The sequence below is a fragment of the Saccopteryx leptura genome, chromosome 2, assembly GCF_036850995.1.
Source record: "Saccopteryx leptura isolate mSacLep1 chromosome 2, mSacLep1_pri_phased_curated, whole genome shotgun sequence".
In the NCBI taxonomy this organism is placed as follows: Eukaryota; Metazoa; Chordata; class Mammalia; order Chiroptera; family Emballonuridae; genus Saccopteryx; species Saccopteryx leptura.
In genome coordinates, this window is record NC_089504.1 from 5054846 (window position 1) to 5073766 (window position 18921).

Genomic DNA, 18921 nt, shown 5'->3' on the forward strand with positions numbered 1-18921 from the left:
TCTGTCCCTGTCTGCCCCTCTCTCTGACTCTGTCATGTCACACACACAAAAAGACTGAATCTAGCGACAAGCCAGGGCCTATGAAAATGGCCTCTGGTCCAGGCTCAACTCATGGCTGAATGGCTGAGAGAAAGCCCAGGCGGGCTACTGGGATGAATAAGGCCCAGGACACGCTAGCCAACGTGGACGGTGAGCTCCCCTGGGCACCCGAGCAGCACGTACTCACCTCGGCAGGGCCAGGCTCGGTGCCGTTGAAGGCTGTAGAGGCTTTACTCCAGGAATCGCTGGTTGAGGTCTGAGCGGGGAGGGCTGACCGAGGGAGAAGACAGTCAGGACATCAGAGAGGAACACCCAGGCCACAAGGACAAGCCCAGGTGCAGCTCACACAAACCCAAGTCCCCTCGCGGCCCCGCAACGGCACACTAGTGCACAGCTCTGACATGCAGGGGCTGCTGGGAGCCTTGCCCACCTTCCCAAGAGCCCCAGACAGACGTCACCGAGCGTGCTTCCTTTCTCATCACTTCCCGAGAAGCCAGTGTAGTAAACATACCAGCACCTCGCACTCACTGCTGCTGGGATTCTGTCACCACTGATCCTGTGGCAAAGCTTCCCTTCACTTAAACCAACTATTTCTATAAGCTGGAGCTGCGACAGTCTCCGCAGGGTCCAAGCCCGTCAGTGGCTCACAGAGCACCCAGATTCCAACAGAAGCCAGACCCTTGTATGTACACAAACTTCATGTGAGATTTCAGGGTCCAGGGCTCCTGTGAAGCCGTCCTGGACCCCTGGTCTGAGCACGCCGCTCACGGAGGGAGAGCCTGACGCAGCCACCTCCTGCACCTCGTCCGCTCTGCCCAGACTGCGGGCAGGTGTCTCTGCACACACACACGTGACAGCCATCACTCACACACGCGACCACATGATCTGACATCAGTATTTCATTAAAAGATGATCGCACTTTCAGTAGAGGCCGAGTACTTGGCAGTGTTCTGCTGTACCACGTTGGAAGCGAGGTTTCACCAGGAACACGAGGACAGACCATGCAGTGAGACTACAAGCATCAAGGCCCAGGGCCCAGGATCCTGGGTGTCCGTCACTCCACTGAGCGCCTGGGCTGCAGGCTTTAACAATGAGCCGGAGACGGAGGATATCATAAGCTCCCTGGGAGGCACCATGTGCCCTACAGTTACACATCTTTGTACCCTGCAGGGCCCCGGCCAAAGCGGGCATTCAAGAATCTGCTTAATTAAGAGGGGTTTTGCCTGACCTGTGGTGATGCAGTGGCATAAAGCGTCGACCTGGGACGTTGAGGTTGCCTGTTCAATACCCTGGGCTTGCCTGGTCAAGGCACATATGAGAGTTGATGCTTCCTGCTCCTCCCCTTTCCCTTTCTCTCTCTCTCTCTCTCTCTCTCCTCTCTGAAAACTGAATAAATAAAATCTTTAAAAAAATATTTGTCCGCCTGACCAGGCGGTGGCGCAGTGGATAGAGCGTCGGACTGGGATGCGGAGGACCCGGGTTCGAGACCCGAGGTTGCCAACTTGTGTGCAGGCTCATCTGGTTTGAACAAAGCTCACCAGCTTGGACCCAAGGTCGCTGGCTCGAGCAAGGGGTTACTCAGTCTGCTGTAGCCCCATGGTCAAGGCACATATGAGAAAGCATTCAATGAACAACTAAAGTGTCGCAATGCGCAACGCAAAAGTAATGATTGATGCTTCTCATCTCTCCGTTCCTGTCTGTCTGTCCTGTCTATCCCTCTCACTGACTCTCTCTCTGTCTGTGTAAATAAATAATCTTTAAAAACATATATATATATTTGTCCTATTTAAAAAATAAAAGAGGGTTTTGTATTTTAAAAGTTACCAGAAAAACAGCATTGAACAGCATTGAATATGCAATTTTTAAGAAAGTTCAGGGAAACAAATTTTTTTTCTTTTTTTTTTAATTTTTAAAATTTTTCTTTCTTTATTTATTTTTATTTTTTATTTATTCATTTTAGAGAGGAAAGGGAGAGAGAGAGAGAGAGGAGAGAGGGAGAGACAGAGAGAGAGAAGGGGGTAGGAGCTGGAAGCATCAACTCCCATATGTGCCTTGACCAGGCAAGCCCAGGGTTTTGAACCGGCGACCTCAGCATTCCAGGTCGACGCTTTACCCACTGCGCCACCACAGGTCAGGCGGGAAACAAATTTTCTAAAAAGCAAGGTCCTCCTTACTGTAGTCCCAGGTCTCCTAGGAGAGCGTTCAGGGGAGCTGACAGAGCCCCCCAGCAAGGCTGGGAAAGAGCACAGAGCTCCGAACTTCGGTTCCCTGCCTAGCAGTCCCTTGCTGCTCTTCTACAGTGTAATAAACAAGATTTAATGGTGCCAGTCAGCAAGGACACCGAGAAACAGGTATGGTCCACCTGCGCTCGAGACTCCAAAAGCAGGCTATCCCGAGAAGCCTGAGCCCAAACCCCCATGCTCACCTTGGCTGCCGCTCTCCCAGATCTCAGTGCCCAGGCTGCTGCCTGGCACACTCACGTCGCCCTGCTCCACACACAGGCTGTTCTGCTTTTTTGCAAACCGAGGAGGGATGCGTGAGGAAAGACCACGACCTTTGACAGGCACCTAAGGGCAAAAAACAGTGACGCAGGCCACCCTAGACGCCAGGCAGGCAGAATGACATCCTTTCCCAGGCAAAGTCTCTGGACACCAAAACCAGGAACGCTGGCCCCAGAGGTGCTGGAACACTCGCCTCTCAAGACCTAACCATGCGTGAACTTCCACGCCAACCAGAGCACACCCGGAAAGGGCCAACAGCCCATGGACTATGATCTGAACCCCGACGGCAGGACAAGTGTGCAGGGCCCCCCACCCCTCGAGACGGCCACGGTGACGAGTCTCACCCCTCTGAGGCCAGGGCACAGTTGAAGGAGAATGGAACTAGCGGCTGAGGAAGGTCTGCACCCTGCTCTGCTCGGCTTCAGCTGGCCAAGAACCCCCTCTGCGGACAGGGGTGAGGCCAGCAGCGGCCACAGGGCCGCAAGAGGAGCGGCGCTGGGGAAAGTGCAGAAGGAACACGCCTGCCCTCAGCCTGACGTCCTGGGCTGACCCCGGAACTCCTGTCCTGGCTCCGGCCCGCAGCGCCCGCCGCCCTCTACCCACTCCTCCTCCGAGGGCCCTCACCTGCACAGCTTGCTCCTTCTTCCTCCTCTCTTCCTCCAGCAGGCGGCGCTGCTTCTTGGTCAGGACTTCGATGAAGCCTTCACCCACCATGGAACCCACCTCAGTCTCCTCCCCGGGGCTGGGCCCGCAATTCTCAATGATGGAATCTGAACCAAGAGTTCATGAGGTGGGACAGTGTTCCAACACCAGAAGCCAGAACCACCCAGCCCTGCAGGCACCGGACATCTAAGGGCGGGCTCAGCTCAGCAGAGTGGGCAGTACCTGGCCCACTACCTCCAAGGAGCTGCGCTGTGCTCAGCAGGCTCTCCAGAATCCTGCTTCTCACCCCCCCAACACACCATTAACTCAACCTGAAGAGGCCCAAGGGACACTATGGCTCAGGAAAGTCTTTGGAGACAGAGACACTTAAGCCGCAGCCCTGCTCCTAAGCACCAGGTCACTCTGGACAAACCACTCAGTGTCTCTGAGCCCCAGTTTCTCCCTTTTAAAACTAGGCACCACAGGGCAATTTGGGGGGTTCGGCAAGCTGTGAGCAACACCAGGACGGGGTCGAATCTGTTCTGCTCACCAGAGCAGCCCTGGAACGGAGCCCAGGGCCGGCAGGAGGCTACAGTGTGCGGGAAAGGGGAGCCTCGGCAGCCCCCAGAGTGGGGCCCCGTCACCTGGCTCTCCTCCCACTAGAGATGTGAGGCGGCAGACTCACTTCCATAGTTCAGGTCAAACTGTTTCATGGTCTCTCCTTGCTCGCCCGCCCTCTGAGATGCCGATGTCACCTCCTTGTCCACCTTCTCACAGGCTTCGGGGACATCAGAAGTGGCATGGGCGGCCCGCTCCAGGGTGTAGTGGCCGCTCCCACTGCCGCAGCCCAGACCACCTGGCATGGCCTCTTCCGGGGACCTGTGAAGGAAGGAGGACCTTGTTAGCTTGGTTGTGACCACAGGCTAGAGAAGAAGAGGAAGGGAAGACAGACTGCGTCAGCACCCAGCACGCCCACGTCCCCCACTGCCCTGTTCTGTGGAAGCTGCTCCCTGGTGGCTGTGTGTGTGCAGGCCATGGGGAGGGCCGCCGCAGCCACACCGCTGGGCCCAGCTCTGGCCAGACCCCTGCCCAGGGCTCAGGACTCCTGTGCCTGCCCACCGGGAGCCACTCAGCAGGGCTCCACAAACGAGGAGGGGTTTCAAACAGTTGCCAGACGTTCTTCTGCTGAGTAAATGACCTGCAGGACGCCCAGGCCTCGTCCTACCACCGGCTCTCGGGGCAGAAGTCAGAAGCAAAGCCAGGCCTGGCATCTGAGTCCTGATTGACAAGGAAGCAGCGTGCCCTGGGCTCCTCCTGCAGCTAAGAGCCACAGCCTGGTTTCTGTGCCCCAAATGCCGAGGGGAGGGCAAGCACTGCCCCAGCATGCTGAGGGCCAGGCTGCAGCCCAACGCCCTGCACTGTTGCCCTCCCCTGGCCCGCCAGCCTGGGGGGGGGCACAGAGCTGACGCGGACCATTCACAGCAAAGCCTCCGACTCCGGGCCAGAGGTGCTCACCAGGCCTCGGGCAGCCACTCCCTATTGCTGCTGCCCGTCTGTTACCATGCCGCGGCGGGAGTCCCCAAAGGAGAACCTAAGCCCCTTGCCGGGCAGCAGAGCCGCTCAGGAGGAGCCGCTGCCGGGCCAGGCAGCAGCCGTGCAGCAGAACTGTCTGGTGGCTTGTGTGGTGCTCACCAGGGGGACCCAAGAGGCACACATGAAGGCTGAACCCTCGGGACAGGTGCTAGGACAGCCACTGTAAGAGGACCACGGGGGTGGGGACTCAAGTTTTGGTTTTAGTTTTCAAGCCACAACAACAAAAGGCCACAGAGAAGCAGACAAGCGGTGCAAGGGCAAGTGGCAGAGACGCTCACACACGGGCCGGCGGGCGAGGGCCGTCAGCGCCGGGGCAAACATGCATGAGGTGCTGCTCAACACTGGCTGAACACAACAGCAACAGAAAGGACCCGGGGGTGGTTTTTGTTTTACCTTTTGGCTTTCAAAGGCGTCCCACTCTGTTGGCTGTCATAGCGGGGAGAAGTGTCACCACCACCTGGCCTAACAGACTTCTCCCCAAACCCCCCCGGCTCCAGCTTGCGGCTCTGTCTGTCAACCAGGGGCCTCTGGCTGGAGAAGCTCCTCTTGGCCAATTCCTTCTTCTCCGCCAGGCCGGCCCCGGGCAGGCCGCCATCCCCCTGGGGGCCAGGCTCGCGCCTCTCACTGAAGTCGCTGCTCTCGGAGGCTGTCTCCCACTCTTCATTGGCGTGATCCGAGGAGTTCTGGTAGGAGAGCTCGGGGGACCTGCGGCCCGCAGCAGCGCTCTTGTCCCCAGGACAGAGTTTGGACCTGGCCTGCCACTGGCCCGCCAGCAGAGGGGGCTCGTCCTCGGGCCCCCACAGGCCCGAGGCTTCCCGCTCCTGCCGGAGGCGCCGGAAGCGAGGGGGCTTATCCTGGCGTGGGGGGCGCCTCCTCCGGAAGGGCCGGTTCTCGGTGTTCTCGGGATCTGCCGCGTGCTCATCCTGCAGGAAGGCCCTCTTATCCTCCAGGCGGCTGTCCTCGAAGCCCCTGGCACCAAACGAGTCCGAGGGTCTGTAGGCGTCTGGGGCGTAGTCTCTGTCTGCAGGTCGCCGGGCGCTGCAGGCGTCGGGGGAGCTGTGGTCCTGCCAGCTGGCACCAGGACTCTTGCTCTGCCAGTGGGCAGACTCTCTGGACACGAAGGTTCTCCGTCCATAGCCGCAATGGGTCAGCCGGGGAGGGAGGGCTCGTCCGAAGGCCCGTGGGCCCCTGCTCTTTGCCTCCAGCCCGCTGTGTTCGTCGGAGTACATCTTGTTAGACCGCCAGGAGTCTCTGAAGTCGCCCCTCTTTGAGGCGCCATCCGCCCTGTCCAGGAGCGAGCCCTCGTGGCCGCCCTCTGAGCCCCTCTGCCGCCGCCGCTTGGGAAGCTCTTCGTACTCGGAGCCCTCGCTGTGGGTCTCGCTGGCGATGCGGCGTCGGGGCCTGGCTCTGGGGAAGTCCTCGGGCGGACCGAACTCTCGCAGCCCCCGGCCACGGCAGCTCCTCTGGCTGTTGGTGTAGATGCCCCGCGCCCCGAGGACACCCCCGCCGCAGAGGCCTGGGCCGCTGCTGCCAGCAGGCCGACCTCGGAACGTGAACTCGCGGAAGCCGCGGCCTCGGCTCCGGGCCTGCCCTCGGCCCCCGAAGGCCTGCTCCTCGTCAATGAAGATCCAGTTGTTCCTCTTTGTAGGGGGCGTATCGCTGGGCTCCCGTGAGGCTCTGGGCTCCCAGGCCCGGTCCGGCTTCTCGTCTTCTTCAGATTTGCTGGCTGAGCATCCCGAGCGGGTGCGGGCTGAGCCCTGGGCCTCCGAGGGGGAGGCGGAGGAGGAGGCGTTGGCCAGTGTGGGGTCGCTCTCCTGGTCCTCGTCCTCGTCGGTCTGGCGGCCTGGTGCCTCCTCCCTGGCCGGGCGAGCGCCCTCCTCCCCCGGCTCCTGCTTACTCCTCTCCAGCTCCTTCTCCTTGTCCTCCACCTTGAGCGCTTTTAGCACGGGCTTCTTGATGGGCCCCGATCTCCGGGTCCTGCTGGTTTGCTCCTGTTGCTGGCTGCCGGAACCCCGGGGCTCCGGTGCCCACTCGGGCTCCACGGACGGCTGTTTGTGGGGGCTCCCTTCCTTCTCCCAGGAGGAGACGTCAAAAGGCGGCTCCCCCCGGGCCCCCTCCTTCTCCACGCCGTCGGCTGTGTCAGCGGCCTTGGGCTGATGGGTAATGTCCCAACTGCTATACTCCGGCTTTTTCTCAGCAGAGGTCAAGTCGGGCTCCAGTGGGGAGCACCTGAGGTTTGGGGTGTGGCCCCCAGGAGCACCTGCTTCCTGCACACTTTCTTGGGAGGGGAACAAAAGCTCCTGGCCTCTTCTTTGAGAAGAGACACAGCTGTCAAAGTCTGCTTGGGCCTTCTTGTCAAAAGCACACAAGTACTCCTCCACTCTCTCCTCAAGGAGATCACGCTGGGCGCTTACGCCCCCTGACCTTCCGGGGGAGGCCGAATAAGAGCTTTCATTCCTGAAAAGGAACCAGAAAAATCAGTCAACGTGATTGGAGCCTGGTTCCTGCTTTCCATGCTGAACACAGAGCTTAGTTTTAAAAAGAAAAAAATGTGAAAAAAGAAAAAAAAAACATAAGCACCAACATTTCCTCTATGTTTAGACAGGTGTCAGAGTGGCTGAGCCACGTCTGGTCGGTGGCCCCTGGCATCCAGCGGGTGAAGAAGGCCATGGCTGCTGGTGGGTGCAGCGTGCCACCTGGAGACAGACAGCTGGGGAGTCCTCCGCTTCGTGCAACAAGCTGGAGCCCGGGAGTCCGCGAAGTCTGGGCGCTCTGGCTTCACCTCACAGGAAGGAGCCACGCCCCACACGCTCATGCCCACCTGACAGCCCTGAGTCCCGCTCCCTCGCCCCACTCCTGGTTCCGCGACTGGCCTTTGACCCATGGCTTCTCCTGGGCCTCGGTCCCACCATCAGATAAACACCCCTCACACAACAGCCTTTAAGCCATCCTCGTCACTTCCCTCTCCAGAGGGCACTGCAGCCCCTTCACAGACGCCGCACCCCCTGGGCAGTGTCTCCCGGGGGTGCCTCTTCCCAGAGCCCCTCAGAGAAGTCTTCCTGCGGGTGCGGTCAGTAGGACCAAGTTTGTCTCACCTGACGTGCATGTCCATGGCCAGAGTGTCGTTGGATTTCGGGTGGGGAAGTGAATAGCTCTTGCTCTGCAATGCCATGTAGCCCTCGGGGCTCCACACTGGGGCTGGGTCGATGGCAGTCACTTTTCTTTCTTGCAGTGGGGGGACACGGCTCGAATCCTCAGAGCGACAGCCAGCCCCACTGAGGGACTCCTGGGGCACCACTGGCTTCATCAGTCCTAGAGGAGAGAACTGGTCTCTGTCATCCCAATCCCAAAGCCACGCTGTGTTACCCTGTCACATGCACACGGCGCTTCCTGCTTAGCATCCCTGGGACCTGAATCCTTTCTGACCACAGGACCTTTGAAGCCACAGCATGCCATGTGAGGTGCTGAGAGGCCTGCACAGTGTAGCCTGTTTCCAGGCGAAGGACCCCTGCGGCGAGGGTACATGACACTGGCACAGGGACACTGGCAACACCGACTATAGCTCCTTGTGGCAGCAGAAGGCCAGCGAGGGCAGCCTGCCAGCAGCGAGCCTCTAAGTGGCGCCAAGAGCCATACAGAACCTGGGCAAGGGCACTGACCAAGGGACTCTGGTTATAGTTCTTTCACTGCTAACCCTAAGATAAACAGCAGCGTTTACATTTCCTACAAGAATGCGGGACGTGATGCACAAATGACAAACTGGTAACTGGTTGGTCGAGTTTAGGATAAAGAGGGCCCCTCAGACCCACAGATACAAACTAGCTGGGAAACTGCACCCCCTCTGCGGCCTCTCCACCCAGTTGCCAAATAAGGGGGTTAGGTGAGTGCAGATGATATTAAAGGTCTCACTGGGCCGCAGTCTGTGGAGGGAAAAAAGGATCTGATTGTTCACATTGTTTTCTTCACAAAGCTTATGAGTAGCCAAAAGCTTTGTTGTGCTCTTCTTTTACGTGGTCCTGCTGTAGGCCTCCACTAGGGAGTCAGACTGAGTCAAGTGGTGGCTGGTACTCTTCCTGGAACCCTAAAATTATATATCATGACCAAGAGTTGATTGAGACAGGCTAAACTGCTCAAGACTGGACACTGACTTACTTTTGGCAATACGGCAGAGCTTTATTACTTGAAAATGCCATCCTGCCAAAAACACTTTTTCCCACAAAAACGCTGGACAGAATATATCAAACCTGTTGCTTGCAAAGTCACGTATCCCCTATAACACAGGACCCCCACCGGGGGTGAAACCACGGGCACAGGTCTGAGCTATGAGCTGGTACTTCCCGGAGGGGAGCAGGGAAAGATGTCTGTCAGTCTTTGTAACCTGGGCTCTAACACTCTCAGCACAGGGACGAGGCTGTTCTGGACAACGCAGAGCTGCAGCCGAGCGGCTCCCCAAAGCAAAGGCTCTCAAAGGGCTATGTCTCCAGCCAAAAGGCAGATTAGAAAACCACACGCTCGCCTGACCAGGCGGTGGTGCAGTGAGTGGATAGAGTGAAGACCTGGGACCCTGAGGCCCCAGGTTTGAAACCCCAAGGTCGCCGGCTTGAGTGCAGGCCCATCTGGCTTGAGCGCAGACTCACAGACATAACCCCATGGTTGCTGGCTTAAAGCCCAAGGACGCTGGCTGAGCTGGAGCCCCCCAGTCAAGGCACATATGAGAAAGCAATCAATGAACAATTATAAAATGTTGCTTCTCATTTCTCTCCCTTTCTGCTTGTCCCTATCTAAAAAACAAAACCAAACAAAAAAAAAAACCCTACCGCTGTTGGCTCTGGCAGGATAGCTCCGTGGTACAGTGTCATCCCTGTATGTATATGTCCTGATCAGGGCACACAGAAAAAGTGACCTTCTGCTTCGCCACCCCTCCCCCTCCCTACATCCTCTCCCACAGCCACTGTTTGAGCAAGTTGGCCCCAGGCACTGAAGATGGCTCCATAAAGCCTCTGCCTCAGGTGCTAAAAAGAGCTCAGTTGTAAGCATCAGCCCCAGATAGGGGTTGCTGGGAGAATCCCGGTGTGGGTGCATGCAGGAGTCTGTTTCATTATTTCCCCTCCTCTCACTTAAAAATAAACAAATAAATAAAAAGAAATCTCAAAGTGACTTTGAAAAATGGCATTAATTAGGCAAACCTTGAAGAAGACTAACCAAGGGAAAAAAAACCAGAGACGACACAAAGCACATTAAGAATGGTAAAAAGGGATGATGACATAGAAGAGATTAAATTAATTTATAACATATGATCTTAGGACTTTTTCCAATAATTGCTGTGACAGGTACTAGTATCATACCCGCACTTGGCAAACAAGGAAGTTAAAACTCAGACTGGTGTCGAGGTCAGAGTGAAACCCAGGGGTCTGACTCCTGGGCACCACCGTCACAACGCCCTGTCCGGGGCTCTCCAGGAACTTACCCGAGGGGTGCAGGGCTGAGGGGTAGAAGTCCACCGGGGTCCGTGTGGGCGTGATCCGTGGGTCCATGTAGGAAGGCATCATCATCCACCTGGGGTCGAAGCCCAGCATCTGGGGGTGGTGCGCGTAGAAAGTGCGCTGCGGGTGGGACGGGGGCGGGTACACCTGCGGCCAGTGCTGCATCTTGTACAGCTGCTCCTGCGCAGGGAGAGGCCAGTGAGGCGGAGGCCCGCCCTGCGCACACGCCCTCTTCCAGCCGGGGCACAGAAAGCCCAGCCAGAAGAGGAGATGAAGAGATGAGAGGGATGGGCAGCTGCCCAAGGGGAGGCCCCGTGTGTTACTTCCTTCAGGCTGCGGTCCCTCCCAAAACTGGATGCATAGTTGTGCCACTGTCCCAGCGGGAGCCCCGTGATCCTCTAACACAGGCAGACTGGGTTCTCCCTCACTAATCACACACTCCCCTGGAGCACAGCTGACCAGCACCCCCGTCTACAACACATGAGGATGGTCATCCTTTTCCTCCTCTCTCCACTGTCCCCACTCAACTACAGGGACCTTTTACACACACACACACACACACACACGCACACGCACACACCCCTCTGCTCGTGTCCACCCGTGCTTCACTTCCAGAGCTCTCCACAGGGTCATGTCAGCGACAGGGTCCTACGAGACTGCCCCCGCTCCTAGCTTCACCTCACACACTGGCCTGGCTTTCTGCTCCACACGACCGCCTACCACTTAAGGCCTTGGACCACTCTGGGCTTCCACTTCCTCCATCCCCAAACCCGCTGTCACCGTCCTTCTTTAGGTTTCAGATTAAAAAGCACCTCCTCTGGGAAGCCTGTTGCCACTCCCTTGGAGACCAGGTCCCCCCTATTCTTACAGCCTGTACTTCTTCGTAGTGCCAACAGGCCATTTTTTTCTATGGCTGCTTTGGCTCACTGCATCACAAGGGACTACACCGAGTTCATGGTGGTATTCCCTGCACCCTACCAGAAGCATCATAGAACATTCAACATCAAGGGCCTGGAGAGGGCTCAGTGCAGACCCTGCTCCATTCCAGCAGAGACCTCTGGGGCTGCCTCCCAGGTGCAGAGTCAGCTAGGAGAACCAACGGGCCCGCCCCTTCTAACCTGCAAACAAGGCTGCCTACTGGCCGGTAGCCTGGCTAGATACCCTGGACAGCTCCACCCACGCAGGCGCCTAGCGCTCAGCATTCAATAACTAGAGCACTCCCAGCTGCACTGGAGACTGTGGGCCTCTCCCCACAGCGACTCATGTCTAGATCCCAGGTCCCTAAAGAACCTGACCTCAAAGTCTGTCAGACTCGCGCCTCCAGACCCTCTATTCTAAAGGAAAGACCTGCCCATCATTGTCCCCCCAGAAAAACTGCCTAGGACAACTGTTACTGCTGTGATTGGCTCAAGCGACTCTATAGAGATCTGCCAGTCAGTCCTTCTCCCCCGGCCAGGAGTAACTGTTGGGGACCGAAAGATAAGCAGGGTATTTTTATAATCTGGATATCTTGGGGACAGAGGTGCCGGGCCTAACCCCCCACCTCACCTGCCCGGTTAACAAAGAGCTATACCTGATTCTTGCTTGTCCCACCCCTGTTCTCCGGAAGAGGCTGGAAGCTAGTTTCTTTTTTTTTAAATATTTTATTTATTGATTTTTTTAGAGAGAGAGGAGAGAGACAGAGAGAGAGAGAAGGGGGAGGAGCAGGAAGCATCAACTCCCATATGTGCCTTGACCAGGCAAGCCCAAGGTTTCGAACCGGCGACCTCAGTGTTCCAGGTCGACGCTTTATCCCACTGCGCCACCACAGGTCAGGCCTGGAAGCTAGTTTCTTATTGGTGTAAAGTTGGATTTGAATGGTATGGTGGGGGTTGTCTTTGAGTTGTCTTGGAAACAATTAAATTGCTAATGGACCACATTTTTTTTCCCCTGAATAAAAACGGATGCACTTTGGGAGCCGCCATTGCATCGGCTTAGGAGCAGTAGACTGTTCGCCGTGCGGTCCTCCTGAACCCATCTTTATGTATATATCTTTAATTCTCTATCTATTTATTTAATTCCATACCTTTTCCCATTCGAGGACCCCATAATAGACTTGTCGTAGCTGGACTGTACAAGTAACTGCCGTGTCACCCACCCTGAACGCTGAAACGCGTGCGAGTAGCTTCTCACTCAGAGCGGGGGACCCTCTGGGCTCCTGGAATACTTCCTAGGAGCCCAAGCAAAAGAGAACCTGGGGGCAGGTACTAAAGACAACTAAAGAAGATTCTAGGAAGAGGCTCAAGACTCAATTTGTTTCCACAGGGTACACATATTTTGAAACACTTTTTATTAATGTAATCATCTACTGCACACCTAGCTGCTGGCCTAAGTAATGTCTACGTATCATTTCAGTTTCCCACCAAAATGCACTGCTCATCAGTAATAACTCTGTTCATTTATTACTCCCATAAAACACTGGATAGAGTGTTGGACTGGGATGTAGAGGACCCAGATTTGAGACCCTGCATGTCACCAGCTTGAGTGCAGGCTCATCTGGTTTGAGCAAGGCTCATCAGCTTGAGCCCAAGGTCACTGGCTTGAGCAAGGGGTCACTCAGTCTGCTGTAGCCCCGCCCCCTCCCCCATCAAGGCACCTATGAGAAAGTAATCAGTGAACAACTAAGGTGCTGCAACGAAGAATCGATGCTTCTCATCTCTCTCCCTGTCTGTCTGTCCTTCTCTCTGTCTCTGTCTCTCTCTCACACACACACACACCATGCTCCTATAAAACTGCCAATGAGTGATTCCAGCTGGACAAGATGACCAGGCTTATAAGGGACTGGGTATGACTATAACCATTACCCACATGATCGTGTTCAGGGCAAAAGATAAGTCCCTTCCAAGGTTTATGAAACACCAATAAAAATGATACTGACAAATCAGTTACAGGTGTCCTAAATCCCTCACAGCCACACTGATCGGCAGGTACTCCCTCTTCCTGGTTGACACTGACCTGTCCAAGGCCATACACAACTGGATAAGCTGCACCATTTCGACTGGATTCACAGCTCTCTGGTTCAACACCTACAAAGCCATGTCTTTCGGTCCATAGAGTGGCCAGTGTACTGTGCTCATGAAAAAACCATTCTGCAGCTAACGATACCAAGTCCCAGGCACACAGCACACGCCCTTACTAATTTTAGACAACAGGGTTACTGAACTACTAATAGGAGACATCACTTGGAGAAATGATGGTCAGAGCTGATCCACCACAGCCCTAAGCTTTGAGGTGCAGCTCCTGACATCCCTGATGTGAGTAGGACAGATGTGAGTGGACTACGGTTTGTTGTTATGGAAGGGGGCACGGGGCACGGGGCACGGGGAATGGGAGAGAGGACAACACTCAGCAGTCAGCTCCATTCTCTAGGACCATCTCAATGTCTTCCCATTTACCTGCTGCTGCTGCTGGCGCTGGAATCTGGGAGGAAGTGACTTCTGGTACTTGCTGAACTCCTGCGAAGGGGACCCAGCCTCCCTGGCCCCCTCCTCACCGCTGCCACTCTGAGCCACAGCTGCAGGGGCTAAGGGGGCTTCTTCTGAAAACGTGTTGGAGGCTTCCTGGGCAAAGAACTCGGGGGAGCCTAGAGAACAAATAGAGAATGGCCAGTGAGCTCGAACCCCGGCTAACGCTTCACAGGCCTGGGCTCACGGGCCCCCACATCAATGTTGCTTTACAGGAAATGAAGGGTCCAGAGATCAGGTGAAGCACCTGAGGTCACAGCATCAGCGGTGGAGCCAGGACCTGGGTGCAGGTGAGAGGTTCCATTAAAAAGGACCCCAGGAAACCAGACAGCAGCCAGAAGCTCGATGACAGCCCACACATCCACCATCCCAACGGCATGACTCAACACAACCAAAGGCCGTGACGGGCAAGCCAGCCTCTCTGCCCGTTTCTTCACCTCAAAAAGGACAGCAGCTGTGCCTACCCCATGGGGCTCGTGAAAATTAAATGATAATCTAGACAATGTACTTAAAACAGCAGCTGAGATGCAATATATGCTCCACACAACTTCCCACCACTCTTCTCTCTCAAGTTCCCTTCTTTTCTGCCCCCACCCACTGCGCATGCTTCTTCCCCGGAGTCGCTGACACTCACACTCTTCATTCTATGGCAGAGGGGCCCGCTGCAGAGCCTCACAGGGGAACCCCGCAGAGGGCAGTGGGCGCAGGGGAGCTGTAGGCTCGGCCCGAGTCCCAAGAGCCTCAAGCCCACCCTGGGGACCAGTATCCACTGACCGTACTCACACCAAAGCAACCTGCTTCCTGGACCCCTGCCGTCCGCCTCAGGGCCAAGGCCTGGCACAGGGTTGCTCAGACTTCAGTGAAAGGAAACGAACAGGACAGCGGTCCGTCCCTTTGAGTTTCCCAGCCCAAAAGGGCATTAATGGCTACCAGACCAGCAATAAGACCCCCTCTGAGAGGCTTTCAGGCCCTTCTCTCCTATAAAAGAGTGGTTTCTATTGACTTTTGAAAGTCACAAAGAACACAGAATGATCGTGCTCTTTAAAACTGCTGCAAGGGACACTCTCCCCCCCACAGCGCCATCCAGGTTCTCACGCAGGCACACGATCCGTTCCCTTTAGAACAGACACCGGAAAATGTACTCTCAACACCTGGGAGAGCTTTTCTCAACGTCATGTAGGAGGGCCCTGTGCCTCTATTAAGTCCTGCAGCGCCTGCATCTTTGCTGAAGCAGTCGGAGTAACGGTAACAGTGATAACGACAACATTGGTAATATTACGTGTGTGATTTCTATATTCAGAAGCCTGTGCAAGGTGCTTTATGCACATCGTCTCATGGGGCCCCAGCACACCGGGAGGGACACGCTGTTGTCACCCCATCTGACAGAGAAGGAAATAAGCCCCAGAGTGAGGCGTGGAGCCAGCTAGTGTTAGCAGCTGAAACAGGACGTGAATCCAGGCATTCACCTAGGCTGTACTCTTAAACGACGAAGCTTCCCAATGCCCTCTAGCTGTAATCACCGGCTGTGCTAGGCAGAAAGCCAGGGAGATGCAAACAAAAGCCAGTGAACCCAGCTGCCCGGGTTTCCAATTCCTGGGAGGAGGTCCTCCCGCTCACCTTTGCGGACAGCAGGGCCATTCTCCTGTGGCGGCACCTTCTCGGTGCCTGGAGACCGGGGCACCTCCTTCTCCACCTGCTTCTGGGCCTCACTGGCCTTCTGCGCCTGCTTACACTTCTGGTCCAGCTGTTTGAGTTTGGCGGCACAGGCAGCCAGCCTCTCCTCCCGGGCTCGGCGCTCCTCCTCCTCCCGGCGCTTCCGGGCCCGCTCCACGGCCTCGGACATCTCGGACTGGATGAACTTCTGCCGTGGGGGTGGCTTGTCCTCTTTGTCCTCAACAGACTGTTGCTGGAACACACTGCCCACTGAGGACTTCTGTGAAGAGAAGTAAGCCTCTGATGGAACCAGGAGACAGGGCAACTACCAATACGGGGTCCGTCTTCCTTCTCAGGACCCTGAGCACCTCTGAGAGGCTGCGGTAGTGCACGAGGCGGACTTGAGTTTTATTCCTCCTCTACCCTTGACTATATGGAACGAGGTTTGGGCAGGTGCCAACCTTCCGTACCTTAGCTTCTCATTTGCAAACCGGGATAACACAGGAAGCCCTGGGATTATGAAGATACCCTGAACCATTTGCAAAGCACCCGCACGGGGACTGACACAGAGGAGACAGAACATGGACGCTCGCACCGCTCCTGCTGGGCACTTAAGATCAGGCTCCTGTAGCTAGTACACAGAGGCTGAGAAGCACACACTGGCCAGTTCTCAGACAGAAGCTGCCCTGCTCCTCCTGTGAGTACGTAAACCTCTGCTATAGGAGCCATGAAAATCTGAAACCCATAGCGATCCTTTATACAGAAACAAAATGTTTCTCTAAGACCATCTCCTGTGGGTAGTCCATCCACCTGAGTCTCGAGCCTCTCAATGGGGGCAGTACTGGACAACACCCAGGGGCCAAAGAGGAAGCGCGAAAGCCTCACTGCAGGGAGGATTTCTCACTGGTGTGCGGGAGGGAAGCACGTGCAGGACGCGTGACAGCCCCGATGAGCCAGCCACGGAACTCCATGAGCTCTATCAGAAATGGACAGCTTCCTGTGTGGAGTGGTAATCAAACAGATTTGCAGAACGGTCAAGTCATCAAACACACACACACACAAAATACAAAACAACAAAAAAGAAACAAAAAATACCCCACACAGCCCTGGCCGAATAGCTTAGCTGGTTAAAGCACCGTCCCAAAGTGCAGAGGTTGCTGGTTCAATCCCCAGTCAAGGGCACATACAGGAACAGATGGATGTTCCTGTCTCTTTCTTCCCCTCTTCCTCTCTCGCTAAAATCAATAAACTTTTTATTTAAAAATTAGCCCGACCAGCAGTAGCGCACTGTATAGAGCACTGGACTGGGATGCAGAGGACCAGGTTTGAAACCCTGAGGTTACTGGTTTGAGCATGAGCTCATCTGGCTTGAGTGTGGGCTCACCAGCTTGAGTGTAGGATCGTAGACATGACCCTATGGTCACAGGCTTGAGCCCAAAGGTCGCCAGCTTGAGCAAGGGGTCAATCACTCTGCTGTAACCCCACCCACCGGTTAAGGCACATATGGTAGGGTGATCAATGAACAACCAAGATGCCACAATGAAGAATTGATGTTTCTCATCTCTCTCCCTTCCTGCCCATCTGTCCCTGTCTGTAGCTCTGTCTCTCTTGCTAAAAATAAATAATAACGTATTGTCTTTACCATCCCCAGTTATGCCCCTCCTAAACAATTCTGTCCTAAGTCATGAGGTGAGGCATCTGGTGCTATGGAGTCATGGTGGTTCGGAGCAGGGGTCAGAGCCCAGGCAGGGTGAGGAGGGTGTCCATGTGCAGGAGGAAATACTTAAGACACAGCCCAACAGGGAAATTCAGGGCATCCACATGAGGCTCTGACATCTGAGTGGGTGAGAAGGGCATCTGTGCGAGGGCAAGGGTGGGGGCAGAAGTGGGGGACCAGTCACATAGAAGAGGGCCGACTGAACAGGTGTAAATATTAGGGACAACTAGAATGAATTCTGTGGAACTGAAGCTATCACTGTGACTTAAAGAGTTTTCTATGCAGATAAATACAAAAATAATAAAGATACAAATGTGTGTGTGCCTCACACTGAGAGGGCCCGGGAACAGTGATGCCCCAACAGCAGTGAGCACTCCTTCATGCTCACACATCAGTTTCAAAACAGTAAGGACCGCCTCCAGCCCAAGGCAGCATGGGGAGAGAGGAGCTCAGACAGCAAGGGACTGCACACGAAGAGACGAGCCATGAGCAAGGGCCCCGGCACCGGCGTGAAGAGGATCCCAGCAGCCAAGCCAAAGACAAACTGAGCTTCAAAATGAGAGAAACTGACTCTAACTCACTGATACAAATAAACTCTCAATTTGATAAGAAATAGGATATTCCTAGTCTCAAAATACTCCTCCACAAAACTCCTATCGATTACAAATGCAGAAGAGAGGAACCCCACAGTGTGAAACCGAGCAGACACCACCTGAACCAAAAACTCAAAGTGAAGGCTGTCGGAGCCGGACAGGGTGGAGTCGCGGTCACCTGGTAGGGTGCAATGAAGACAGTGTCATGTCTGGGAGATTCTAGCCAGAAAAGGAAATCTTGAATCTACTCACAAGGAAGGACCAGAAAAATCCAATTTGAGGTGCATACCACAAAGTGACTGGCTATTCATCTTCAAAAGCATCAGTCGTGAAAGTTAAGGAAGGGCTGTCTCCCAAATGATGGGACAACAGAGACAGGGAAATGAAGGCAGGATGTGGTTTGGAACTGGAGTCCTTTGTGTAGACGACATTAATGGGACAGCAGATAAAAGTTGGCAGTAATGATGTAGCAATGCTATTTTCCTGGTTGTGCCTGTGGCCACCTAGGAGGAATGTCATTCCTTGGTAAGTGTTACACACCGCAGTACTCTGGTGGTCGTGCCTAACCAGGTGGGCAACGTCTCTTCAAACGTCTCAGAGGAAGTGCTCTTTGTATTGTCCTTATTCCCACCTTATTTGTCTAAGTATGTCCCTGTTTCAAAATTTCAAAAGAAACTTTTGAAACTAAAGAAAGAGAAAAATGTCCACCCAGGACTTTCAGAAACCCAGCCACTTAACTCAGGAACAGGACAGCCAACTAGATGCCCCACTGTGGCCTTTTACTCAGAACCCTGGTCAGTGCATGTGAAGAGGGTGTTTGTGTGTTGCAGCTAATCCGGGATGCAGAGCGCCTCCGGTGCCCACAGTACCTGGTAGTCAGGGCCTGACGTCCAGCTGTGAGGCTTCCTGGAAGGTGGCTGGGGCTCTGGCATCTTCCGGACGATCCGAGTCATACCCACTGCTTCGCCCCATTCCTTCCCCTCCTCCTGAGTACGCTTGCCATCGGCACTGTCCGCAGAGCTCATGGACAGCTGCCGCTGCCTTCTCGGGTCCCAGCTGTTCCTAGGACAAACCGCACTGAGTGTTAGCTCCCCCGCCAGCCCAACACTGATGTTACTAGTCAGAGACCCCTAACCACCTGTCACTCCATCACTTCCTTCATCAGAACAGACCTAACTCCCCACCCCGGTATGGGTG

At 55.2% G+C, this 18921-nt stretch overlaps 1 protein-coding gene across 6 annotated transcripts in view; it reads right to left on the reverse strand.

The window, feature by feature from the left end:
- The window catches only part of PRRC2B (proline rich coiled-coil 2B), a 99203-nt gene that overhangs the window by 16143 nt on the left and 64139 nt on the right, over positions 1-18921 (reverse strand). For 5 of the 6 annotated variants that reach the window (XM_066366869.1, XM_066366872.1, XM_066366870.1 and 2 more), the window contains exons 11-20: positions 18594-18786; positions 15379-15694; positions 13693-13880; positions 10243-10438; positions 7871-8087; positions 5169-7232; positions 3868-4061; positions 3165-3310; positions 2465-2606; positions 227-309 (exon numbers count right to left, since the gene is read on the reverse strand). In XM_066366869.1, coding sequence (XP_066222966.1) covers positions 227-309; positions 2465-2606; positions 3165-3310; positions 3868-4061; positions 5169-7232; positions 7871-8087; positions 10243-10438; positions 13693-13880; positions 15379-15694; positions 18594-18786 — 3739 coding nt within the window. The remainder of the gene's footprint in view (positions 1-226; positions 310-2464; positions 2607-3164; positions 3311-3867; positions 4062-5168; positions 7233-7870; positions 8088-10242; positions 10439-13692; positions 13881-15378; positions 15695-18593; positions 18787-18921) is intronic. The other variant, XM_066366873.1, reaches the window with a different exon arrangement.